This window comes from Quercus lobata, chromosome 10 (assembly GCF_001633185.2).
Source record: "Quercus lobata isolate SW786 chromosome 10, ValleyOak3.0 Primary Assembly, whole genome shotgun sequence".
NCBI classification, from domain to species: Eukaryota; Viridiplantae; Streptophyta; class Magnoliopsida; order Fagales; family Fagaceae; genus Quercus; species Quercus lobata.
In genome coordinates, this window is record NC_044913.1 from 48371321 (window position 1) to 48399266 (window position 27946).

General features: G+C 33.0%; 1 protein-coding gene and 1 long non-coding RNA gene across 2 annotated transcripts; both read left to right on the plus strand.

Moving 5' to 3' along the window:
* Nucleotides 1–1010: 1010 nt before the first annotated feature.
* Nucleotides 1011–2014, plus strand: LOC115964880 (G-type lectin S-receptor-like serine/threonine-protein kinase At4g27290). The gene is made up of 2 exons (XM_031084113.1): nt 1011–1431; nt 1983–2014. Exons 1-2 carry the CDS (start codon nt 1011–1013, stop codon nt 2012–2014), a joined length of 453 nt encoding a protein of 150 aa, XP_030939973.1.
* Nucleotides 2015–25944: 23930 nt separating this feature from the next.
* LOC115962956 lies at nt 25945–27676 on the plus strand. Its single transcript, XR_004085642.1, has 3 exons — nt 25945–25969; nt 26413–26460; nt 27303–27676. It is a non-coding gene; the product is annotated as an uncharacterized LOC115962956 (long non-coding RNA).
* The last annotated feature ends 270 nt before the right edge of the window (nt 27677–27946 follow it).

Genomic DNA, 27946 nt, shown 5'->3' on the forward strand with positions numbered 1-27946 from the left:
GACCTTCCTGAAGAGGTAGTATTCGAGTAAGTCCCTTTGATGAGGGCGAAATATGAAACCCGGTGGCAATCCCATGATCTCCTTCTCCTCCATGGCCATGGCTAAAATTGAAATCTTTGAAGAAGAGAAAGAATAAATGGGTAAGGGGTAGGGTTCAATTGCGGCTCAGAGAATAGCGGCTCAGAGAAAAGAAGAAGAAGAAGAAAAAAAAAGTGAATTATGATGAAAAAGATGAGGAATGAAAGCAGAAGCTTTTATTCAAGAAGTTCCAACGGTCAAATTAATTAATTAGTAATTATTATTTTATTATATATAAATTTTAGAAAGCCGGGCGTAATTATTATTTTATTATATATGAAAAAATCACGAAGTAATCCCTCTGATTTTGTTGAACCCCATGAAGAATTTTGGTTGTCGAAGTTTAAAGCCCACTTTGGGGTTTTGGGTGGTTGTGATTTAAGGTAGTCTGATGGAATCATTCAGATGTCAGAGTTTTGGTGTTAATTGCAGTTATTGGTTGTGATTCATTTGTTCTTTGTATAATGATTGATTGACAGTGAAATTATACTGTAATTTTGTGATTCATATTTTGGACAGTGTTATTTTATGTGTCTGAATATGAATATAGTTGGTTGCAGAAGCTAGATTCTGGATGATATGTTTTTTGGGTTTGGATTTTCCCTGTTAGTAATGCACTAAGTCCCTTAGACTAAAGGATGAGGGACCTTTACTGGCATAACCATACCTTATAATCTGAGACACCTCAATTGGTGTTGAGGAAAGGGACCCAGAAGAGGAATAGGTGGGGCCCATGGGATGGAGTCAGGTTCAGTGGCAGCAATGAGTTAAGGTCTAATCCTGTGTTCGTTCCCATGTTCATATCAAGCCTTGAAGGAGTTTATTATTCATTCAAAGTTGTAGACCAATCACCATTGACAAGGTTTGTGGTGACCCAAGACGGTTTTATTCAGTACCTAACATGGAGTAAGAATAGCAATGAGTGGTTGGTAATGGTGACACTTCAGAGGGACGGTTCTGATGGCTATGGGGATTGTGGGAATTGCAATGATGGTCCAAAATGCGAGTGTTTGAAGGGTTTTAGGCCTATGTCACCAGAGAATTGGGCAAGGGTTGATTGGTCAAGTGAGTGTGTGAGAAAGTGGGAATTGGATTGTGGGAATGGAGATGGGTTTGTCAAGTATGGAGGAATGAAGTTGCCTGATTATTCACATTTGGCAGCGAGTAGGAATTTGAGCATTTGGGAATGTGAGGCTGTCTGTTTGAGGAATTGTTCACGTATGGCTTTTAGTAAGATAGATATCCATGGAAATGGAGGGGACTGTTTGTTGTGGTTTGGTGATTTGCTTGATATGAGAGATTTTGAAGGAGGTGGGGATGATCTCTATATAAGAATGGCAAAAGCAGAACTAGGTAAGTAATGTTCATTAATGTTTTATTGTGATAGCTTCTGCTAGTTGAATTGTTCACATACACACACATCTCCGCCTCCAGAGTGCAACTTCTAGGATAACATAATAATCATAATTTTGATGGTTGAACATGGACTTCATGGCTATTAGAAATTTCTTCTTCACAATATAAAGTGTAATATTATCTAATTGCATAAGTTTAGTTAGCCTGCTGTAATTAGGCACCTGAAAGTTCATTGTATAGTGGCTTGTCGTTTTCATGAAGTAAAGAGTGGGATAGGGAGCTATAAGTCCCTTAGACTAAATGGATGAGGGACCTTTACTAGCATAACCATACCTTATAATCTGAGCTCCTTAATATTTGCCTGAATTAATGAGTTCATGGTTTTTAGTTGGAAGTTTGTATGTGTAAAGCTACAGAAGGAGCAGTTAGTGCTAGCTTTTGATCACTGATGACCCAAGTGGGTTAAAACTTAAAGAAATTTCTATGCTACTCACAATGTGGTTATCATTTTTAGAAAAACGATTCACTCTGTCAACTTTGGTGTCCAGAGGCAATTGCTGATGCTAAGAGGAATAGATGAGCAAAGGTGATTGTCACTAGCATCAAATGTTCAGTTATTGGAATGCTTCTAGTTGGCTTCATTGGCTGGTTTACTTTCCGAATGAGAAGGGCAAAGAGAAGAGGTAAAGCAACTAATAAAATGTCTTAGTATTTTCATTCTTATAAAAGTGTTTGATGAAATAGCGCAAATCTTCTGGACCCTTGTTAATCTTTAAGATGTTTAACAGTTGAAGCTCTTATTTGCTTATTTTTGCCCCAATCTTAACACATTACAGTTTACATTGGCATACTATTAGTCTTTGGTTGACAGGACTTCTAAGTTAGATCTGTTTTATCATTAAATAATAAAAATTTTGGTGACTTTTATAATTTCATTTGGGTGTGACAAAATTGCGGCATGCCACTTTGACTTACAACAATTTTTCTAAGGGGAATTAATTATAAAAAGACTGGATATGTATCCTTAAGGTGGAGTTCTTGACTGTTCTGTGTTCATAATTTGATTTCCTTAACTGTAAAACAAGGTTGTCCTTTACATATATGCATAAATGCCAAATTAGCGTGACAAGTCTTGAAAAATACCAGTACGTGTTTAGCGATAACTGCTGTGATTGGATTGAGTCTTGTCTCAAGATTTTTGAGCAGCTATAATAATTTCTTCTTGATAACTTGATATGTCATAGTCGACTTCCCCTGTTTATAACTTTATATTAGATGTTTCACCCCTCTACTGAAATTTTTTATCTAAACGACCATGCTAACTCTGCTAATGCTTATTTTGTGGAAAACTAGGTGTCAAAATTGCAGTGTGCTGCTGTAAATCTCATGGTTAGAACAATTTATTAAGATTATAGGGACCTGTATGAATCATTGAATTGACGTAGATTTTTTAGTTTATTATGTATTTATTTGTTTTGATTGATGGAATTGCCGTACATGGATTTAGTTACAAATTCTTTTAAATATTGCCATTGTAATTACAGTGACAATGCTTGTGAATGCCAGAAGAAGTACAATAAATTTATAATTTTATATATATATATATATATATATATAATAAGTAATAAGAAAGTCTGTTAGTAATTCAAGATGCCTTCCATGCATCCCTATCCAGTGAGAGAAGACATCCATCACAATGTTAAGAGGTGGATTTGGAAGTCTCAATGTCTCTCAAAATAAGCTAAAGCAAAATTTCTACTGCACGAGTAATAATTTGGGTCAAGTTTTATTATTGACTTTTTTTGTTAACTAGATGTTTTGGGAATGTTTACAGGAGAAGTTAGAATCCAAACTCTGAAGCACAAATTCAAATTTTGTAAGTTACAATGCACTCCCATTATTGTGAGAGAATTAAGTGCCATTAGCTAGAGCTCATTTGCTATAAAAAATTTCCAATCCATGTTTGCAAAAAAAGGAAAAAGAATGTATAAGGCATTTTTGGTGGGAGGTTCATGTTGCACTTTGAGGATGGCATTTAAGCAATTGTTTCAATAATAAAGCCATAAACATTATCACACCGAGGCTTTTGCATTACTTAGAACTAGCTTGTAACTCCATACGACATATGCATAGATACACTTAAAGATATACAACAAGATGCATAATATAATTTAAATACTATTGTTAGTCATTTTTATATTTTATTAACTCTTTAAATAATTTTGTAAAACAAAAATAATAATAGAACAGGATGCTATAAGAAAAGAAAACATTAGCTAAACAGAGATCTACAAGGGAGTTGATCAAGGCAACTTGAATACAATAATGCAAAACATTACCTCCACTAGAGGTAACTCATAGGTGAGTGATGCTCTATTCTCAGTAATACATTTCATTTCTTTAAACTCTCCCCTTCTGTCTTGAGACAGCTCCATAAGTGGACCGATATAGTCTTTTGGCGTAAGCATCTCAATCTGTAAGTGTTACTTCAAAATGAAATAACACATAATTTTTTAAGCCAAAAAAATGAATACGTTTTTATCTTTGATTAATTTAACATTTAAATAAAGCTATTAAATTACCGATTCTCCCAAAAACTTAAACTATTAGGAAATGGTAGTGGGGTCTAACATATAGTATTTTTAACATTTTAAATGAGAGGTAGAGTGGAGTTAGGGATCAAACTCAAGATCTCCTGCTCTGATACCATGTTAAATTACCAATTCTTCTAAAAGTTTAAGATATTAGGAAGTTGTGAATTTAAGCATTTAACCATACATAGTTCTAACGAAAACAATAAATATCTCAAGTTGCAATAAATATCCTAAGGTACAAGAAATAACCTTAACAAATGGCTCCTCAATCAACCTCCTCTTTCCAGGTTCAGGAAGTATAGATGGGTTTGAGCATTCAACCTTTAAGAATATTGAGATTGAAATTGGCAATGAGGTCAACATGACATCTAGTTTAAATAAAGAGGTTTATTTGCAAATAGGGAAAATAACATCAGAAAATATGGACATCAGATCAATGAAAAGAAATAAAAGGATGTCAGCATTGCTGTGAAGTAACAGATGGTGGTGCCGGTGCAATTAAAGCGTGGTTAGAGAAACAATGCCCTCTTTGGAAGCTTAAGGTTAAGACAAAACTCAAGAGTAAGTGTCCATTATAGTTAATTGGGTTTTTATATTTTATATATTTGGTTATTCTAGGGTCAAGTGTATTTAGTAATTCTGCAATTGTTGGGTGCGGGCCAATGGCCATAGTTGAGGGCCTTGGGTTTTATTTTATTATTAAGTCTTATTTAGTTGGGATTTTATGTGTGAGCTTTGGTTTGTGTCCATTAGGGTTTGGTTTTCTAGTTAAAGTAGGAGTCTAGGAGAAGTTAAGATATAGGGCTTATATCAATATGTTGTTGTACTCAAACAAGGAGGAGTTGATTAATTAATAAAATATCTAGTGTTTTGAGTATTGAGGGATGTTGGCCTTATTGTTCTTCTTCCTCTCTTATTTTCTCTCTTTTATTATTCATTTTCTTCTTCTCTCTCTTGTAAACGTGTTCACGAGTATTGCTCACCCACATAGTTCATGCACATTGTTCATAGGTTGTGGAGAAATTCAATTTCCGTTTCTCTTTCCATCATTTCAACCATAAATCAAATTATGTCCCTTCGCTATGAAACCCATCTTTTTAAAGGTACTAAACCCTAAATCCACAAATCATCTTAAACCATTATTGACCATAGGCACATTTAGACAACGTCTCCAATTTTCCTTACATTAATTTGGTATTAGAGCTGAAATATTACTACAAGTTCTTTGTTGAAATTTTTCTTTCACCAACTTCTTGACAAATTTTCTCATCAAAGATAGTGATGACTCATGTGGAATTGGAGTACTTGAGGCTTTTTCTCAAGAATATGAAGGAACAAAGAAGATTTTGAATCAATTAAGTGAGAAGGTGAAATCATAGAAGCAATGCTCAAATAATTATCACCTATTAAAAAAACATTGGATAGGTTGTCAGCTATTATTCTTAAAAATATCTGCTGAAACCACTGCTCATCAAGACCCTAAATCCTTTATATTAGGTCCCAGTTCAGCCCCTATGTTTCCCTTAAGCTCAATACCTTTTTTCTTCCGTAAATTTCTATCAACTAAGCACTAGCCAAATGTACCCTAGCCTGGTCGACTAAGCACTAGCCAAATGCGCCCTGATGGTGCAACCATAGCATGGTTTGAGAAAGATTATCCTCTTTAGAAGCCTAAGGTTAGGGAAAAGCCCAAGAATAAGCATCTATGGTAGTTAATTAGGTTTTTATATTGCATTTACTATTCTAGAGTTAATGGTATTTTAGTAATCTAACAATGTTGGGTATGGGCCATGAGTTTTCTTTTATTAGTAGGTTTTATTTTGTTTATGGGTCATTATGTATGGGCTATGGCTTAATTCAAATAGTATAGGTTTACTAGTTAAAATAGAAGTCCTAGTCCTCCTAGAGTACAAAATGAAACTTACTGAAACAAATTTTCCAAAAAAAGAAAAGAAAAAAAGAAGCAAGGTAGAGGCGAGTGGTAGTATTGCTTTAAACCATATGCATGATCTACCATATCACAGAGGAACGATAAGGTTCCCAATCTTGATTTAAATTCCCATTCCTCTACCGTGAAATATTGTACGTGGTGGCAGCATATAGTTGATAATTGACATCTAAGAATACATAAAATATTCCAAACATGGAAACCATAGTCTTAGGCATTTGCCATCTTTTCAATCTCCTATTAGCCCTATGATCATATGTTAATGTGGTTAAATTTATTTTTTTTAATTGGTAAGTTACACACGAGTTTTGCTTGATATATATTCATTACGAAACCGTTCTACTTTTTTCAATAGACTTCATAGCTGCTTAGATCTTGCTACTCTGGTGCTGAACTTCAGATTTTTTTCTAAGATCAAATGATCATAAGCGGTTGTCCTACAATAAAGTTGTGAAATATATCCAAAATGCTTTTTTTTGGGGGAGATAATTACGATTGATCTAAAATCTAATAATTACTCAAGAAATACAATTCAGTAATTGACTTATTACAATCTATCAAGCAACTATTTCTTTTAAAAAATAAAAAATAAAAAAGAAGAAAAAAATAGGAAGAAGAAGAAGAAGAAACAAACAAACAAACAAACAAGGAGCACTAAGCAGTTTCTGCACGTAGAGATTATGTACAAAAATCTGATTTTTGAATGATTGATGCCAATAAAGAGAAACAGTCGCAAAGGTCAACTCAGAGGCACATTATAGGAATTTGGGGTTATGAGAAGCAACGTCAATTAAAATAGGATAGTAAAACTTATACAAAGCTTACCCAGAGAAATTTGCATCTTATCTGTCATAAATAGGCGTGGTTTTGAGACTTTGTCAGCAAAGGCATCCAACAGATCTTCCAACCTCCTATATAAAGTCCACCAGAGAAGTTAAGCCAGAAGCGAAAGAACAAGCAAGAGAGAGAGAGAGAGAGAGAGAGAGAGAGAGAGAGAGATGTCATGCACAGAAATCTCCATAACCCTACAAACGTACTACCAGGAAAATCATGGTTGAAAAATCCGTATCCTTATAAAATTCTAACAGAGATTCGTAGCAAGTTGCTGCTAAGAGAGTGAATTTCAGTGTAATTATCCACAGTGCCTTTTAGGTATATCATCATGGTTATTTAGTTGTACAGGCAACGAGTATTTGGTTATTTCCCGTAGAGGGAATTATTTTTTCTTTTTAATTTCTGGACTTTTTTTAATTAACGTTTTTTTTAGAAAAATAAATAATAAAATAAGTGGTAAAATTTAAGTGGTAAAATCACAAGCAGCCCCAAAATGGAAGAGCTGCTAGACTTCTCAGTATAATATTACCCCTAAAATTCTTAAAATCTCATGCATTTATTTTAAAATGAATGGATTGAATTTTTACATGTTACCAATGGGTCATTCTACCGTATGCCTCCTTTTTTTTAGGTATAGTATCCACCTAAATCTAAAATATTAATTTTTGTCACAATTTTTGTCAAAACTTGATGATGTGTGATTATGATTGGTAAACCATTATTTTTACATAGACCTACAATTTTTTCTTCACCACTTATAATTGCACATGTTAGAATTATGATAAAAATTATGACATAGAAGTTGTATGCATGGACTTTCTAAAAATCTTATCTTTAACCCCCTTATAACTGTCAAAACTTAACACACATATGGGAGAATCTCAAAACTATTTACTTAAATATTATTTAAGGATTTTGTTAAATACTATTTACTTTCTATCTGTGCCTACCCGAAACTTTGATACTCTTTTGTTGTGTTCCCTTTTTATCATCATTGGCGCCACCCATGTCGGAAAGTGAATTCCCAGAACCGAACAATAAAGCCCGTTTGAGCCAAGAGAGGGCGTGTAGGGCATGAGAGGTATAGAGTTGACTAGGGTATGTGTTACGAAATGCAACGGTGTTAAGAAAAACATGATAATTGAGTGTTAAACCTAGGATAGTATGGATAGGTTGTGGAGATCCAACTCCTCTGTCAGCTCTAGGACTGGTTGTCCTCCTGATATTGTAAATGAAGAAGATCACAATGTTGAAGACAATGACTTGTTTCCTGATTTCCAGAAATGGAATATTCCTAAAGTTGATACTAAAACTGTTTATAAAACTAGTTTTGTTGAGAGTGCTTTTCATTCTGCTTATAAAGTTAGAATTGTTGAACAAATATTCTCTATTTCAAAAAATCATGAAAAATGTTGCTTGTTTTCCAAAAGGAATATTAGTGAATTTATTGCTGCTAAAAAATCTAGTTATTTGCATATTGGAATGGTTCAAGTTGCTATTAAACCACTCACCAGAAAGGGTATTAATGCTTTTGTTCTCATGTGTTTACAAGATGCTAGATTTAAGAACTTTAAAGATAGCATTCTTGGTATGATTACTGCTTCTTTGTATGATGATCTTGTATATTTTAGTTGTTATCCTGACCTTACTCTTGCTTTGGATGATCCTAATATTGTTAAAGCTTTAACTTTGAATATTGCTTCATCTGGTTATCACATGGAAGAAGGTAGTAAACCTTTTGCTTTGATTTATCGTATTTATTACAAAATTTTGGGTACTCAATTGAACCTTGGTGCTAAGATTAATAGAGAAGCTTCTGGTAAAACCATGTTAATTCAATGTTCAACCCCTGATGCTAAAGTTCAAGTTCCAAAAATGATTCAATGGCAAGACGTTAAGCTTCCCACTGAATGGTTGTAGGAGCAAGAATCTCCTCTTGCTAAACCTATTTTTGATGAGCTAGATCTCACTCATATTCAACAATATCTTGATGGTACTGTTAAAATAAGTTTTCAAAACAATCAACGTTTGAGGATCAACGAAGGAAGACATTCCTTTGCTGGATCTGAAAGTATTTCAAAAAGAGATCAAGATCTCAATGATTTTTTGCAAAAGAGTTTTGAAAAACCCAATGATTTAAAGTTAAAAGGTGTTTCAAGTGATAAATCTCAAATTAGCTTTGTTTACTATTCCACTAAACCTGAAACTTCCTCTCCATATAGCAGAATTGCTAATGAAGAAGAAGATGACACTAAATCTATTTTTCCATCTGATTCTGATTTTCCTCCTATTGAAAATCCTGTTTTCCAAAATCAATTAAGAGTTTTAAATGTTTTGGATGAAAGTTTTGAAGTTGATATGGTTTCCCTATACGATGAATTTATGCTTGTTAAAAATAGAAATAAAAGAAAATATTTCCAAAGTAAATTTTTTCAGTCTGAAAAAGACCATGTTAAAAGAAAATGGTTAGAAAAGATGAATCAATTGAAAAAACATATTTTGTTTTTTGATTTTCTTGAAAACCATTATGTTTCAAAAGATGAAGTTTCAAAACAACATCTAAATGTGATAAAGAAATCAAATTTTGTTAAAGAAGATAAAACCATTGTTAGGTCTAGCCATCCGTCTCTTGAGATAGTTTTGATAACTTGTCAAAAGAAGGAAGTGAAGGCCTCCCCTTTCAAAATTGCTGATGATCAAATTCTCATTGTTAGTCTTATTGAACAAAACAATTTTACTAATGAATCTTTGCATATTATTGGTCAACAGCTTGACCGCATTGAAGAAAAAATTGTTGAAAAAACTCCTATTTCAAAAACTGAGAAACCTTTAATTGATTTACCCAGTCAAGATAAAAAAGTGAAGTTTAAAACTTCTTAGGCAAAAACTCTTGACATTGTTGAAATTTTTTTTTCTGATTTAAAAGTTAAAACTGAGGGTACTTCTACAAGTACTGCTTGTAATATTTCAAGAAATGAAAAAGAAATTGTTTCTGGAGAAAATATAGATTATGATATTGTTTCTTCTGTTTCTACAAAAAAGGTTTTTGATAATGATTTACCAGAAATCAAAAGATTTGTTGGAAATTCCAAACTCATGTCTTTTACAAAAAATTGGTATTCAAAACCTACTCCTCCTGATATACAGTTTGAAGAAAGACCTTTTTAAACACAATTTTCTATTTCTGCTGATAAAATTTATGAATGGAATATTGATGGTTTGTCTGAAGAAGAAATCATTAATAAAATGAGTCATATGTTTATGGTTGGAATTGCTTATACTAACAATCATAATCTTGATCACCCTGAAATTGTTGAACTCCTTGTTACTAGTTTTTCTGGTACTCTTTGTGGATGGTGGGATTCATATCTCACAGAAGATTCCAAAGAATCTATTAAACATGCTGTTAAAAAGAATAATGAAGGTATACCTATTTTTGATGAAAGTATTGGACGAGGTATTCCTAATGGTGTCAATACCTTGGTCTATACTATTCTTAAACATTTTGTTGGTACTCCATCAAATATTTCGTCTCGAATTTCTGATTATCAGAATAATTTGAGATGTCCTACTATGTCTGATTACAGATGGTACCAAGATGTTTTCATTTCTAGAGTTATGCTTCGGAAAGATTGCTACAAGCCTGATTGGAAAGAAAAGTTTATTGATGGTCTGCCTCATATCTTTGCTCATAAGGTAAAACAAGAGTTAATTGGTAAAAATAATTCCATTGATTATGATAATTTAACTTATGGTGATATTTTAAGCACTATTTAAAAACTTGGTATTAATATGTGTAATGATGAAAAATTGTTAAAACACCAATTAAAGAATAAAAGAAAAGCTAAATATGAAATGGGTAATTTTTGTGAACAATATGGTTTGTCTCCTATTGCCCCTTCCAGACAAAAAGGTAAAAAACATGATAAAAGCCATAAAAAATATAAAAAATACAAAACCACCTTTGTTAAACATAATGATTTCTATGCTAAGAAGAAAAATGTTTCTAAAAAATATGATAAACAAAGATCAGGTAAAGGTAAATGCTTTAACTGTGGAAAACCTGGACATTATAGTAAAGACTATAAACAAAAACCTGGTAAGTTGAAAAACAAGTTTAACATGTTAAATATTGATGATAAAGAGCAAGAAGAATTATTCAGAATCCTTGAATCTAACAATTCGTCTGATTCTTTGGAAGATGATTTTTCTTCTTCATCTAATTCTTGATATCAATCTGCTGATGATTCCTCTGATTCACCTAATGTTAAAATTGGTTGTAGAGATTCCTGATGTAATGTTATTAAATCTGTTAATGTTTTCACTAGAAGTGAAGAAAATGAAAGTTTGATAATCAAATTAATAAATCAAATTGAAAAACCCGAATTACAAATAGAGTATTTGGATAAGTTTAAGAAAAATTTGATAAAAGATGAAACTGGTAAAACACTAAAATCAACTATAAGCTTTGAAGAAACTTTGGAAAGATTTAATAAAAAGAAATCCAAAGAATTGACTGTTAATGATCTTCAACATGAAATTAATGTTGTTAAACAAGAGATAAATGAATTAAAACATGAATTTAAAAACATTAAAAGTGATAACAATAATCTCAAACAAGAATTGATAATGTTAAAAATTGATAAAAATCTTAATAAATCTGATAACGAACAAGATGAGCACAAAGATGGAGACGAATCCAGTCAGCAGACTCTTCTTTCTGATAAAGGTGTAGTTGATAATTCCCAACTCAATCTTGTTAATAAATTGCTTCCTCCAAAATGGTTTACAAATGTTAAAATTGTTGTTTCCCATGATTATCATTTCACTATTATTGCTATGATTGATTCTGGTGTGGATATGAACTGTATCCAAAAAGGATTGATTCCTTCAAAATATTTTGAAAAATCAACTGAAAGATTAGTTTTTGCTAATGGTAGTCAAATGAAGATTAAATATGAATTGAATAATGCTCATGTTTGTCATGGTAATCTCTGTTTCAAGATTCCTTCTGTCCTTGTTAAAAACATGACTAATAAAGTGATTCTTGGTTTGCCATTTATAAATGCTTTATATCATTTTCTTGTTGAACATGATGAAATTACTATTGATCCTTTTGGACATAAAGTAAAATTCAAATTTGCTTCAAAGTTTGAAATTAATGTTGATGCCTTAAATCTGATTCATGTTAAAACCAAACATTTTAACTTCCTTCAGCAAAAAGTAAGATACAAGAAAATTGCTAAACAACTTTCTGATAAATTATTGCAATAAAAAATTGATAATTTTCAAAAAATTCTGATTGATGATGTTTGCTCTAATGCTCCTAATGTTTTTTGGCATGAGAAAACACACATTGATGATCACATTGATAATCTGTCTTATGTTGAAGACTTCCCTATCAATGTGCTTATTCAAGACCTACTAATAGGTCCTTGCCAATGTTTCATAGATATTACTAAAGGTAATTTTCATAGCACCAAAATGTTAACCATTACTGATTGTCCTAACGTTATAAATGTTTCTTTGCAGGAATCTAAGCATGATACGTGGATAAGTACCACTAATAAGTGGAATAATACTAATACTTATACCACTGGTAAGTGGATTATTATGACTTCCTCGGTAGAGAGGAGGAACAAGGGAAAAGCACCAGCACAGGGCTATTCTCAAGACAAAAGGCTCCCAGCGGGACAACCTTTTGTAATGCATGAAGGCGCATCTTCTGGAGTAAAATCCAGTGGATCAACATCCCTTCAGGAATTTGTCTCGGTAGAGGTGACATATTCCAGTGGTGATATGATAGTTGCTTTGCAAGAAGTTTTGTCTAAAATGTTACAATTTTACAATGGAGCTTATTCAGAACTACCAGATTCTATCAAATTTATTCTTGATAACCTTCAAGCTGCTTTTATTAGAAACCACCGCAACCTCTTCCTAAGTACCCTCCGAGCACTTGAAATCCACCTTGTTAACCTTACTGCACAAAATGAGGCTTATATGAGCTACTATGCTAACCTTGTTTCGAAAAATAACCCTATTTTAGAAAATGATCTTGTTTCAGAATATAACCTTGTTTCAGAAAATGAAGCCTTGAAAAGCCACCTTGAAGCCTATATTAGTCAACTCTTTGGCAAAGAGGAAATCCATTCAATGGATAAAAAGACTATAATGGGCACTGATTATGCTAGATTGAGTCTTAAGACCCAATCTTTGTTAAGAAGTACTATTGCCAACTTGCCAACAGATATACAATCTCGTATTCTGAAAAGCAAGGCTATGTTTAGGTCTTTTGACCTATGGTCCAAATATTTCAAGAAACTTGTTACAGCTACTATTCCTGATCCTGATGAATTAGATGAATCTGATAACATATTTATTCAAATGGATTGGGAAGAACACTTTGGGAGTACTCTCAAGGTGTATGAAAAGAAACACCCATTTCCTGATCTCTTGATTAATTACGATGATGGTTCATATGTTGCTAATGATTCAGATAATGATGATGATAGGGATCCTAACTAGCTTTCCCAAATGTTTGAATATGGCTTTATCAGATTCTTAAAATTAACCAGCCATCACCAAGCCAGCCAGCTTCCACAAATTATTCAGAATGCTATTAGAGGATTTGAAAGTCCTTTTGTTTCCATTAGATGCTGGAGTACTCTGCCAAAATAGGAAAGAGATTACTGGATGAATGTCCAGCCTTCAAAGCATCTCATTCTTATTAATGGACACATTCACCAAGGACAATGGCTTGAAGGGAATTCTCATTTGTCCTTCAAAGATCCTTTTGCTCTTGCAGAATGTTGGAGAAATTATTTCAATAATCAAATTCTTGATGTTACTCAAAATCTATGGAAAGATTATCATTTCATAGGAAGCATAGATAGAATTTTGTTTTTGGTTCCAGACCCTATGCTAATGCCATTGCTCATTTGCGTATAGCAGATCATTGCAATCCGAGAAGTCTTCTTACCCTAGGAAAAACTCCGGAGTTTGAGCCACTTCTATATTGTGGATTTTGTAATTAATATGCTATCTACCATGAGCATGAATGTGATGATGATCCTTCATGGGACCCCTATGATGGTTATCCATCTGATGCTCTTTCTACTGATTGATGTGCAGACTCCACAAGTTACTACTATGGTGATTTGGTTCCTATTGACCACTGATAGATTGTTACTACTGCTATTGATAATGCTAAATTGATTCCCCTATTTGTCTGGCCTGCACAACGGCCAAAATGCTACAATGTTCACTTCTTGGTAAAAGTTCCTACTGTTGTTTTACACCACTGCTCCACTTCTCCATGGTGTTCAAAGAGGTTCTTTCAACTTTCAGTCATTTCAAAGTCTATTGTTGCTGCTCCATGCGTAATATTTTGGTTTAGAAAAGAGATTCTTTTGGTCCTTTGGTTTCAGAAAAGAGATTCTTTTGGTCCTTTGGTTTCTAGTCAAAGTCTTTGGTTTTTAGTCTACTATTGCTACTCCATGCATAATGTTCAGAAGATTCCTTTGGCTTTAGTCTTTCATGCTCTTTGGAAAATCAGACAAGTTGAAGATTTTAAGTCAAAAAGTGGAAAAAGCATTGTTCACCAATTACTGTTCAAAGTTACTGTTCATAGCACTATTCACTCCGAATTTTTGTCTATTTAAGGGGAGCTGTCCCTTAAGTTTAAATCAGAATTCTTTCTTTAGAACTTCTTCCTTTTAGAAGCCCTTCTCTAGAGAGAGTTCCTTGTTTCCTACCATTATTTCCCTACAAATCTTGTACCTAGGACTAGTACAAGCTTTGTAACTGTTAACTTGTACTATTGAGATCTTGTAACTACTACTACTGCTGTAAGTGTTTTGTGCTATTTTCAATAACAAATATTTTCAGTTTTCAGTTTATTATACTACTTGTTGCTACCGCCATCTTGGACGGTTCTAAATTTTTATTACTTTCATATATACTGCTTGGCTGGTTCTACCGCCTTCCTACTGCTTTTAAATTACTTTGATTATAACTGCAATACCGCCTTCTTGGCTGGTTCTACTTTGCTTTCAATTTACTTTCAACATAATATTACTAACAAATGCCCTTAGGACATTTGTTAAAAGACTATTTTAGGATAATTTGGTTACTATTTTAATGAGAAATATAAATATTAAAAAAAATTCAATTACTTTTTTTCCTTAAAAATTAAGTTTTTAAAAATATTTCCAAAACCAATGTTTTTAGTGCATCTGTTAATTTTTTCTATTGCTTTAATGCTCTAAAATTGTTATCAGTGAATGCTCACTAACATAAATTCATTTTCCAATTTATTTTTAACAGACCTAAATTAGAAATTTGTTGTTCACTTACCAAATAAAATAAGGACTTATCAGAAACGAACTTCCTTGCTCGACTTTTAAAAATCAACTTCATGTAGCAAGTCTGAGTGTTATGTTTCTATAATAGCATATCAATTTTCCATTTTTCCTATTTATTGTTGCAGGTTATATTATGGTGGGTTGGTCTCATAAGAACTGTTGTGTCTATGGCACTTGCATATATCTGTTTTGTCTGTGGCCAAAAAGACCTATGAATTTAAATTAGTCACAGAGAAAGGAACTGTAAGAAAATTTCAGTTCATCTCTACACTATCCTCATTAACATAAGAACATGCTTGAAAGTTTGTATAAAACGTTCTGTACTTTTGAGAGAGAGAAAGAGAGAGATTGCCAATGAATTTGCTAATTGAACATTTTAGAAATAACATTTGCATCACTAATTTTTTTTAAAATAATTAAAGATGTAACATTTTTAAGAAATTGGCAACGTGATTCTTAATTTCATTATTTATTTCTAAATTTAAAAATAAAAAATTATTTTATTTATGAATTCGGCAATATATATAATTGTCACTTTCTAACTAAGTTTTTCACTATTTCGTATTTTCTCAATTGTTTCCAAAGGGGGAAAAATTTTGTTAAATAGAATTTGCTTGCCAAAAGCCAAATAGAAAATGATCTTCTTTTTCATATTTTATCAAATAATAAAAGGACTAAATTGTAATTTAGATCCTTAAAATTTGAAGTAATTTTGATTTAAAACTTAAACATTTTGATATGCTACCCTAATGTTGTCAAATAGTTAAATTTTTTATTGGTGCCCATTCTGTCTAAGCCTATGATATTCGTTAAGTGCTACATTAGTTTATTACATGTGCTAGGTGGATCAATTAAATTAGTATATGTCAATTTAATTATGCTAGGTCCATTAAATAGTTTTAAAAATTTTATATAATTAAAATAAATTCTCTAAAAAGACTAAAATAAAATTATATATATATATATATATATTGAAGCACAAAAAATAAAATAAAATATCCTTTTCTTTTCTTCTTTCCAACATTTTTTGGGTATATCCAAACCTGATTTTTTTCCCCAATATCATAACTACAAGAAAAAATGTTTATTGCAATGAAAAAAACTATTACAATAACATTAGAGTCATTGCAATAGTTGATACAAGATGTTGCAATAAAATTTGAGGTAATAGGTTTATGCAATAAAAATTTTTGTTGCAATAAACTCCAAATATTTTAATAATAACTTTGATGCAATGATATATATATATATATATATATATATATTGTTGCAAAAAACAATTTACTATTTCGAATATCTTGTAAGTATAGGCTATTACTTCACGAAACTTGTTGTAATAAAACAAAATAAGTCGGATTAAATTACTGCAATGATATCTTCATTGTAATAGATAATTAATTCATTTGTCACTACGATTGACTATGAAATAATTGATACAAAGTTATTGCAACGATATATTCATTGCAGTTACGTGTTTGTCATTGCAATAGATTGTAAAAGAAATAATATCAAATTATTACAATGGTAACTTCGATGCAATAGCTATTAATTCGAAATTTTCGTTGCAATAGATTGCAAAAACAATTGGTATCAATTTATTGCAACGATTCTTTCATTTTAAGTTATTGCAACAATTTTTCCTAATATATTAAAGTTTCTGTTGCAGCTGAAAATTATAAGTTATTGCAACTTATTATTATTGATGCAATAATTTAACACTTTTAAGTTACTATTGCAACCATTTTAACTTGTAGATGCGATATTTTGTCTAAAACTACTATATAAATATTTTGTTGTATTAACGCTTGATGTAATAGACATTTTTTGTTGTAGTGATATAAAACCCAGCATAATAAAAATACTCCCTTACACTATAACAATCAAAACAATGAGGAAGAAACAAAAACAAAAATTATAACCAAAGAAAAGTATAAAAACACCAACTATTTTAATTGGCTAGGCTAGCCAATCACAAAAACATCGTCTCCACTACCCCGCACGTGACGTTTGTCTATTATTATTATTACTATTATTATTGTTGTAGGGATAAAGGCCCAAGATCATATGTTGGGCCTTGAGCTTTGTCCGAGGACGTTGATAGGTCTGAGGATGAACAAATAGCTATTAGGAGTTCCCAGTTAAAGTTTCATAAGGATTCTTCATTTTTTTGGTTTAAAAATACTCCTACACTTCTGTGTGTATGTAGAGACAAAACTAAATGACAATCTGGTAAAAATACAACTCTAATTTCCACTAAAATATTGCCTAAAAAATGGGTCACTCTCCTATTGATTTTCAAATTACTTTATTCACTTATAAATTAAATTCTCAAAATAAAATTTAAATATAAAAAATAAAGATAATTTTTGTTTTTGCAATAAAATAGGACCATTAAGCCCAACGTTTTCACTAATTTCTTTGACTTTCTTCGACTCTCTAATTTCTTTCTTCTTCAAGTTTGTGTACAAACTCAAATATCAAATACATTAAACTGTTTAATTTAATACTCATGTAGAAGCTGTAAAATAAGAAAGCAAATAGAGAAGAAAAATACCAAACATAAAAAGGATATACAAAAAGAGAATGAAGATGAAACTCTAGTCAATATATATAGCAGCTCTAAAAACAAAGTCAGGTTTGCCACATTTCTTTTAGACTACGATCTACCTCAGCCGAGTTGGTTGTTTTACTTATCTAAACAGTATTAGAAACTATAAGAATAACATCTTAACCATTTGTACCAAGCTTAAAATCAAAGTAAACTCCTATGCAAATAACGAATTACACCAAGTTTCAAGATCTTCATCTTGCTCCATATTCAACGGTGACACATCAATTGATGCACTATCCATGCTTATAACTTCAGCTCAATCAATATCACTGAAATCCAAATGTGGTTTCTCAACAGTAGTCTTTATCTGAGGAGTGCCTGTCTCTTCTGAAATCAATAATGGAAGCTCCAGATTCTCAAATGTAGCAATGTCCTCTACTTGGTGTGAATTGTCTCTTGCAAATCCTCTTTGTTTTTTAAATTTATTAATCTGGCAGAGGACATAATCATCCTGAAATTGAAGGGAAAAAAAATGTCATTTAGAGGTAGATTGATGGATAACATGACACAGGATATTGATTTTTTCCTAAGAATTAACTAAACTATCCTATATACTCCAATTTAATCTTTTTTAAAAAGTACTTATATTAATAACAAATCAAGAAACAGAGCATGTTCAAAGACCAAAAAAAAAAGAAAAAAAAAAGAGCATGTTCAAAGACCAAAAAAAAAGGAAAAAAAATAGAAACAGAATGCGTCGAAAGACAAAAATAAAAATTTTCTTGTAGCAATTAAAAAAAAGGAAAAAGAAAATCAAGAAACAGAATAGTACAGTAGAGACAATCAATTAAAAACAAAACATAAAAATTTAAAAAAAATTAAAAAAAAAAACTTACATTATTGGTTGTGTTTCCGTAGATTCCATTGAGTTTATACTCGTGCATGGTCCATCTAGCATTGGGGAAAAATCCTTTCTTTGCGACAAAGGAAAAGGTTCTCTTAGAACCAATATGTCTCTGTTCTTTTTTATTGAACCCATCACGCACCTCTTCATCATCCTCATCACTGTAATCATACGCCTTGACATCTTTGAGCCCTCCATGTGCCAAACTCTATTGCTCTTACAACCCTTTTCCCTTTCTCTTTCTTCTTAGTAAGCTTAGTGTAAAAATAGAGGGTTTGCATTCCAGAACTCTGAAAGAGTTTGGTCCATACCTTGGGGTCACCGTACACATCAATGTCCTTCATAGGATTATTTGAAGGCAAGGATTTACCGGTGACCTTCTTGAGAAGGTAGTATTCGAGCAAGTCCCTTTGATGAGGGCGAAAGATGAAACCTGGTGGCAACCCCATGATCTCCTTCTCCTCCATGGCCATGGGTAAAAACGAATGAATTCTTTGAAGAAAAGAAAGAATAAATGGGTAAGGGGTAGGGTTCAATTGCAGAGGAAGAGGAAGAGCAAGAGCAATTGTACTGAATTACGGCTTAGAGAACAGAAGAAGAAGAACAAGAAAAAGAAAGAAGAAATAAAAGCGAATTATGATGAAAAAGGAAAAGTAAGGAATGAAGTACAAGCTTTTATTCTAAAAGTTCCAACGGTCACTAGCGTTAGTTTTAATTAATTATTATTATTTAATTATATATAAATTTTAGAACAGCGGCGTACTTTTTTTTTTTTTGATAGGAGAAAGGCGGCGTACTTGGGTTGTGACTGTGGGTTTTGAATTTGATCTTTCACTTTTCATGGTGGTGTGGGGTTTTTGGCTCGGGAGTTGTTTTTTTCTTTTGAAGCTGAGACTTGAAAAGGGACAGACTTGAAGTTGAAGACTTTGAAGGGTCAGGTGTGATGAAACGACACCGTTTGTATGATGGGCTCATGTTGTTGGAGCTTTCATCATGCTTTGCGTTAATTGTTTTTTTCTGTTCCAAGTTAATATCACTTTAAGATACTACATTTTCCCTTCTCCAATTCTTTACCTCCCTTGTAGTGGTAATAATTACACTAAAATTCTCTGTGTAATTACACTATACTACTGTGCTATACTACTGTACTATATTACTATGCTATACTATGCTATACTATACTATTTCAATTAGCTTTTACCTTTATCTACAATATTTTCAGCAAAAAGTTTTCAGTTTCAGCTAAATAAGCTGTTTCCAAACAGACCCGAAGTATAGAGACGTTGGCAAGATCAATCTTTCTAGGGTCTTTAGATGGACTAACGTGGGATGTTATGGGGCTTAAGTGTGTAAATTTCTTATCCTTTTGTATTGATGAACCAGAAATTTATGGTTGTCATTCACCTAGAGAAGACATTATGCATTTATTACGATCATTGATGACAAAATGTAATTGACGGACCAACGGTCACAAAATGAGCTGTGGCCTCCAGACAAAGATTCTATAACGCACTAGTTGTTGAACATAAATGCAACACATCATTGCCCATTAATGAGGCATACAACTATAAAAGAGAAGATAATAGAAACCCAAGGTATGCTCAGTTACACACCAACACTCTACGAAATCACTCTATACTCGTTTTCTCTCTAGAATCTTTCTCCCTTACTGACTTAAGCATCGGAGGCGGTTTGGCTAACACCATATCGGCGTGTTACTCTTCCCCCTAGTTCATTTTGCAGGATTCTCACCTACAGAGACGACCCCATTCACAGCATCATCCATCCGCTACGACAATGAGCTCAACTGTTGATTTTTTGCATCATCATGTGTTATACAAGGTATGGTACAAATGTGATTGGATTGAGTCTTTGTACGGACTACTTTTTTTACGCTAGTGTTAGAAAGAGAGAGAACTGAATGTTTCTACCGAGATACCATTGGTGAGGTGTTCCTATTCTAGACTCTTATAGAATATACTATTACCAGGCTATGCCTACCATCTGTCACTACCATATATTATGAGGTTTTTATATAGTGGAAACATTTGTTATACTTTCTAAACCTTAGTATATAGAACTTTGTTTAATTAATTTAGTCACTTCACAATTTTAAATTGAAAGGGAAAAAAAAGTATATGGTTACTAAATTTTGAACTGACCAGTCAAACGTTATTTAAGGTACTGATAAGCAATTAAAGATACAATTATCAACCCAAAAAAAATAAAGTAAAGTATACAACTTCAGTTGTTCACCTTGAACCAACACCTCCAATTCCAATCACAGCAACAGAGTCCCTAAGGCGCACCTCAGCTTTGTGGGCCATAGCACCAAAACCATTAAAAACTGCACATCCTAGAATTGTAGACTCTGTGTATGGCAATGAGTTGGGCAAAATAGACATGGCATGTGCTGGCATAACACAGTATTCAGCAAGGCCTCCCATACAATACATTAATATTGGTTTTCCTACACAGTAGACAATTTATTTTAGATTATGCATTTTATAAGCATTACATAGACAATTTAACAATAAAATTCAAGGTAGATAGATCTATCAGAAGAATACTTTGATTGGTATGAAAAACTGAAACATCATAGAGAAAAGAAAAAGGAAAGAAAATGAATGTAAATAACTATCTAACATAAATAGCCAGGAAACATTCAACTTTAGAAAAGAAATTCCTTTTGTGAATAATAATTATCTATTCTAAGTTTCTAACCAGGCAGAGCTAGATACCTGCATTCTTGACCTCACATAATTTAGTCATATTGCACTTGGCCCTTCAAGCTTGTAACCAATATGTTGAAACAATACTTTCTTTTTGTAGAAATGATTTGAAAAAATAGAACTGAGACTTAAAGGAAGATGATGGACAAGATATTTGAGAAAGGATGCAAAAAAAGCACAAGTGAACAAATTATGAACTATAACATATCCATAAACAGAGCATTTCTTTCCATAGAACATGATCATACCATTGAAAGAACTTAACAAAGACACACAGAAAAAGGAAGGGAAAGATATTTTAATAAAGGTTGCAAAAGAGTGCAACAAATGAAAAATAGGAACTAGAGCACACACACAACTTGCAATGAAGATGGACATAAGTTCCAGGGATAATTGAAATGATGTAGCAATATCTTTTTACTCCCCTAAGATATTGAACTGGAAATATCACTAGATTCTCCTTTGCACAAGGGAATGATGGCCAGAATTCTAATGTTGACATCCAGTTCTTGGACAAACTGATGATTGATTATCATCTTAACACTAAAAAATTTTTAACTAAGAGGAAATAGAGATATGTGGAGTAAACCAGACTAATTTCAAAATTATAGTAATAGTTCCCACTTCCAAAAGCACAAAACATCGCAGAAGCTTACCCAAACTTTCTTTGGCTAACCAAATTCCCCTAGAGTTCTATGCACTATCTACATTTCGTTAGCTTTGTTAATTTTCTTGCCTATGTCTAATTGAATAATGAAATACCTTTTTTTAATCACGTGGCAACTATTTTTATTAATAAATGAATAAAAAAGGCTAAACTACACTATACCATTAGGGACCATATGAAATTTTGACACATCCTCCCTCCACATTCTCTTGCGCACGTATTTGACTCAATATTTACTCCAACACACTCTAGTCCATTAATACTCACACTTAAAAATAATAAAGGGGTCTCGTGGGTTCTAGTTAGCTCAACTGGTAAAGTCTTTGATAGTTGTATAAGAGATCTGGGGTTCAATCTCTACCTACACCAAAAACTGATTGGTGTCTTGGTCTGATGATAAAGAGCTATCATCATGAGCGGACGCCATAGGTTGAAACTCTCTCAAAAAAAAAAAATAATAATAAAGGGGTCTCTCTGATTTTCACATTTTTCAATGTGAGAGCACACATTTTACTAACTCCTCATCTTCCATATTAACTCCCACATCTTTACATTTAAGTTGCGAATTTTATTCATTTTAATTATTTAATATGAAAATGTTACAGCACTTTTAGCCAAATATTTGAAATATTTGATGAATATGGTGATACAAAGAGGAATCAAGATAGTAGTAAATTTTTGCTCAGAGAGTAGACCAATCATAAAATCAAATACCAAGACAAATTATATAATATTAAAAACGAGAGAGATAGATGGAGAAAAATGAAAGGTCCCTCTTGGATTAATGAAAAATTTAATTTAAAATCTTCATAACAAGATATTTTCTCCGATGTATGGATCTCTTGTTTGCAGACCTCCTTGTCTTGCCGTCTTTGAAGATATGACACTAATTTTTGCCAGAAGTTACACACACATGGGATAAAATGGAGAGGAGACATTTTTGGGATTTTTTAAATTAAAAAATGTTACCACATTAGTAAAAATATGCCTACTCCTTCTTCTTCTTTTTCTTTTCTTTTTTCTTTTCTAATGGAAGTTAGTAAGGGCCAATTGTGTTTAGTTTTGAAACTTTAGAGATGGCTTAGTCGAAATTGTAAGGACTAAAAGTGCTTAGTGGATAAATTTCAAGAATGGAGTTTTACCAAAAAAAAAAAAAAAAAAAAAAAAAAAATTGCATATCAGTAAACACACCACCCTTCTCATGCCAAGTCCTCTCCTTTGAATGCCACTGCCTCAAGTCCACCATAGCCTCTAGCACCATTGTTGGCTCTAGCCAGTACTTCGTCTCCCTCCTCCTTGGCTCTCCACCCTAACCCCTTCTCCTCGTCGCCTCCACTAGAAATAACCTTACTTGGACCTAATTCCCTGAACCACTGCACATTGACCCAAAAAAAAGAGCTAAAAGCCCACTCATTTCCTAGTCCTTCATATCTTGTTCTATAATGTCTATTAATATTGCTATTTTTCAATACTAAATTCCACCATCAATTTGTAGCAAGACCTAGTTAGCAAAAATAATTTAGAGTAAGACCCAACTCTTGATTTCGTGAGCTTAAACTTGTTCTCTAACATACCCAATTCTTATTTTTGTGAAAAGGCTGAGATTGTTTCCAAAGAAACCGACTTTAAGATTTATAGCTAGATCTATTTCGTTGTAGCTGGGGCTACTGAAAATGGGTTTTGTAATTCAAGCTTAGATCTTGGGCAAATTTTATCTAATATTGATTTGAGATTGGAATCTGGGATACCCATTGGGAGAAATTGTTGAGTTTGTTTGATGGGACTTAGAGATAATCTAGATGAGGTTGTAGGAGGTATTGGCAACAAGAAGGAAGGGTTGGGGAGGGGAGATGAAGTGTTGGTCGGAGCCAGAGGTGGTGTTGGAGGCAATGGCTAACTTGAGGTAGTGGGAGTCAAAGGAGAGAATATGGCATGAGGAGGGTGGTGTGTTTGTTGACTAGTAATTTTTAAGTACTAAAAGAAGATGTCACGTCATTATTCTGTTAGGCACATTGGCAAGAAAGTAGACAGAAATTTACGAAGGAATAAATAATGCTTATTTCTAAAATTTTAGGGACCAATAATGCCCACTTAAAACATCAAGAAGCAATTGCGCTCAACATGTAAATTTTAGGAACAAATAGTGTAGTTTTGCCTAAATTGTAAGGGCAAAATATTCCTAGAATATTCCTAGAATTGACACGTTTATGTCTCATGTAACCACGTTTATGTATCATACAATATTCCTAGAATTGACATGAATTTTTTATGCAAACATGGAACTGGGATGTGTTATGAGATCATCTTCCCTTTGCCTTATGCTACTTAATTTTAGTTTTGCTCCTCCCAATTAGGCCCCATAAAGCCGAGTTATGCATGACTTAGGTAGCAAGCCAAAGCGATAAGCATCGAACCTTCATCTTGGACACAAACAAACATCACATAGGGCACTATGTATATAAAGATTGGACTTACATCACAAGGAAACATGGATTCATTCTCTCACCTTCCTATTTGATGGTCATTGCACTACAAAACGCGGGGGCCTTGGGCCGCGTTTTTTAAGCCGTGGCTATAAAAAACGCGGCCCAAGATAGACTGAAGCTGCGTTTCATAAAAATGGGGCCATAGACAGGCTCTTAGGCCGCGTTTTTTAAGCGGAGCCATAGATGGGTTCTTAGGCCGCGTTTTTTTGAGCTAAAAATGCGGCCTAAGGACCTCCGTACTTTATTTTTTGGCAAAATTTTTTTTTTCTTTTCCTTAACTGTGGCCGCATTTTAAAAACGGGGCCATAGATGGGTTCTTAGGCCGCGTTTTTTTGAGCTAAAAACGCGGCCTAAGGACCTCCGTACTTTATTTTTTGGCAATTTTTTTTTTCTTTTCCTTAACTGTGGCCGCATTTTAAAAACGGGGCCATAGACGGGTTCTTAGGCTGCGTTTTTTAAGCGGGGCCATAGACAAGTTCTTAGGCCGCGTTTTTTTGAGCTAAAAACACGGCCTAAGGACCTCCGTATTTTATTTTTTGGCAAATTTTTTTTTTCTTTTCCTTAACTGTGGCCGCATTTTAAAAACGGGGCCATAGACGGGTTCTTAGGCCGCGTTTTTTAAGCGGGGCCATAGACAGGTTCTTAGGCCGCGTTTTTTTGAGCTAAAAACGCGGCCTAAGGACCTCCGTACTTTATTTTTTGGCAAATTTTTTTTTCTTTTCCTTAACTGTGGCGGCATTTTAAAAACGGGGCCATAGACAGGTTCTTAGGCCGCGTTTTTTGAGCTAAAAACGCGGCCTAAGGACCTCCGTATTTTATTTTTTGATTGAATGAGTTGTTATAGCTGTACCCTTTCTTTGGTTGCAGGGAAAACGAACATGATAAGACAATCAAGTTTTGATTTTGAATCTGTTGCAAAAAGAAAAAGAAAAAAAAAATTAACGAGTAGTCGAGTACTATTACTATTGAATAATACTAGGCTAGGTAGCATAGTCCTTTTATTTTTCCTGGAGGATGGATTGAGTTTGGTTAGGCTCTTTTTTTTTTCTTTTTCTTTTTTGTTGGATAAGTAGCTAATAGCAGGGTCCCTGACAGTGCTCCGCTTTTGCAATGAAGTTCTCATTTAGTTAGTGGTATCCCAAGTATTTAGGTAAATACCAATCATGAATTAGTCGATGTCCTCTTTTACGCTACTTTTTAGTGCAATTGTGACTTTTGTCATGTCATAATTCTCATTATTTCTTGATTTTTGAAGTTGGGTTTTATGAATTTTTATTTATGGAAAACTACATTTATTAAGGCTGTTATGTCCTTGTAACCTGGCTATTTTTTTGTCAAACTTTTTTTTGTGCACACTGTAATATATATTTTCTGGTTTCTTTTTAGACTTTGTCGTCATCATGGAAGGTGCCACTCAAATCCTGGCTATGTTGTTGGTCTCCTGATGGGTAATAAGGTACGTATTTATTGTTTTGTGATATTTATCCTACTATATTTATGCTTTTGAGTGTTGTTGAAATTACATGAACTATGATTGGTAGATATTCTAGTATGTTTCAGAAGGCAGTCACTTGTGTGTTTTTAGGCTAATCAAAATGGTTTGTTATTCTTTATTTTAAAAATAGGTCCAATCCAATTTAACAAGCCCAATATAACGTTGAAAATGGGTTTACTTGAAAATCAGTAGGCCGAACATAGAAAAAACCCAACTTCAACTTGACTATGTCACTTGAAAGTGAACTATGGTTAAATCTCATATGGATAGTATAATATTGACGGAATCCATTTCATTGAAGCCAATTTTGTTGCCTATTGGGTTCTATTTATGCATATTTACCATTTTCTCTTGATATTTAACTATTTTTCAGTTCATTTATCAATTTGTTTTCAATGGCTTAGAACAAGCGGATGGAGCCTTCAACTGAGAAGAAAACTGATGATGAAGAGGTATGTTAGTTGAACAAGAAATATCACAATTAATTTTAGATACATTATTTTCAGCTTAGAATAAAAATTATTTATCTAAAGCGGTCAATTAATTAGTATGATATCAAAAGACAATAACAAATTTGATTTCCTAATTAATTAGATGATAGAAAATAATCGATGCTCAAGCCCAAGCCTATTTTTAATTAACAATATATTTTGTCCAAGATTGAAGTTCATAGCAAGCCCAAGCCCATTTTTTATCCCAGCCAAACTCTAATAAGTAATAATTAATAGCTACAATTAACCCATGCACAGAGAACAACGTAGTGCCTTTGAAGTTCTCGCTCATAACACAACTCTCTCTTTATGTCTCTGACTCTTACAAAATCCAAATGTCTCCTCAATTACACAAACTCATAGCTTTCTACCTCTTGCTATTCTGACTTTTGGCCTTTCACTTTTCCATTTCAATCTCAATCTCAAATACACGACCAAGATGTTATCCATGCTTGGCATCAATATTTTGCCAGATGCATATTATCAATTTGGCTGTTAATACTTAGTCTCTAAAAAGATTCTATAAACTTGAAAATTTTTAATATTAGTTCTTATCCTTCCAATCTTTGAACTTTTTTTTTAACCTTAGTTCTTGTGTGTGTGTGTGTGATGTCTTGGGGTGAGGGAGAGGAAGAGAGGCAATGAAGTTGTGGAAAACCCAGTTCGGTGAATTTGTAGAAAATGAGTTCAATTGTCGAGCCTTTTCATCTCAATCTACCATAAAGTTTGTGTCTTCAATATTGCTTCTTTTTTCCCCCCATAGTTTCCTTTTGTATACTTATCTAACTGTCTCACTTTTGCAGGTCTTACGAAACAAGCCTGATTTTCACCGCAAACCATGGCCAACCATAAGCAACAGTGCGAAAGATTTTGTAAAGAAGTTACTGGTGAAGGATCCTCGGGCAAGACTAACTACTGCCCAGGCCCTATGTATGTATTGAATTTGTCTCTTAGTAAATATCAATTTTGATTACTTCTGGCCTATTGGAATTGGCTAATGCAATTACAAAAATTTTTAGGCAATAGAGTTGTGACTCAAACTGAGATTCTTTTAGTTTTCTTTTTATTTTACAATTTAGTCCCTGAGAATAGTTACTGTGTTATGTTCTTCCCCCCTTTTATAATCATAAACATTTGGGGGGGGGGGATATATGAATATCTTTCATTTCATTTTAAAGCTTGTTTCTTTGGTTTCTTTTATATCATATTCAGATATGGATTTCTTTTTTGTTATGTTTGGTTAAATGCCTATTTTGATTTACTAAGCAAAAGGTTAGGAGTCCCAACTTAAGTGTTTACTGTGTGGGTGGAGATCTTGTAAGGAATACAGTAAATTGAAATTGAAAACAAGGATTTCGTTTGAGGAGAGTTACATTGATAAGAATTTGATGATTTATTTGACAGTGAATGTCTTTCTTCAGCATTGTGCTGAAGAAAAAAGGGCTAT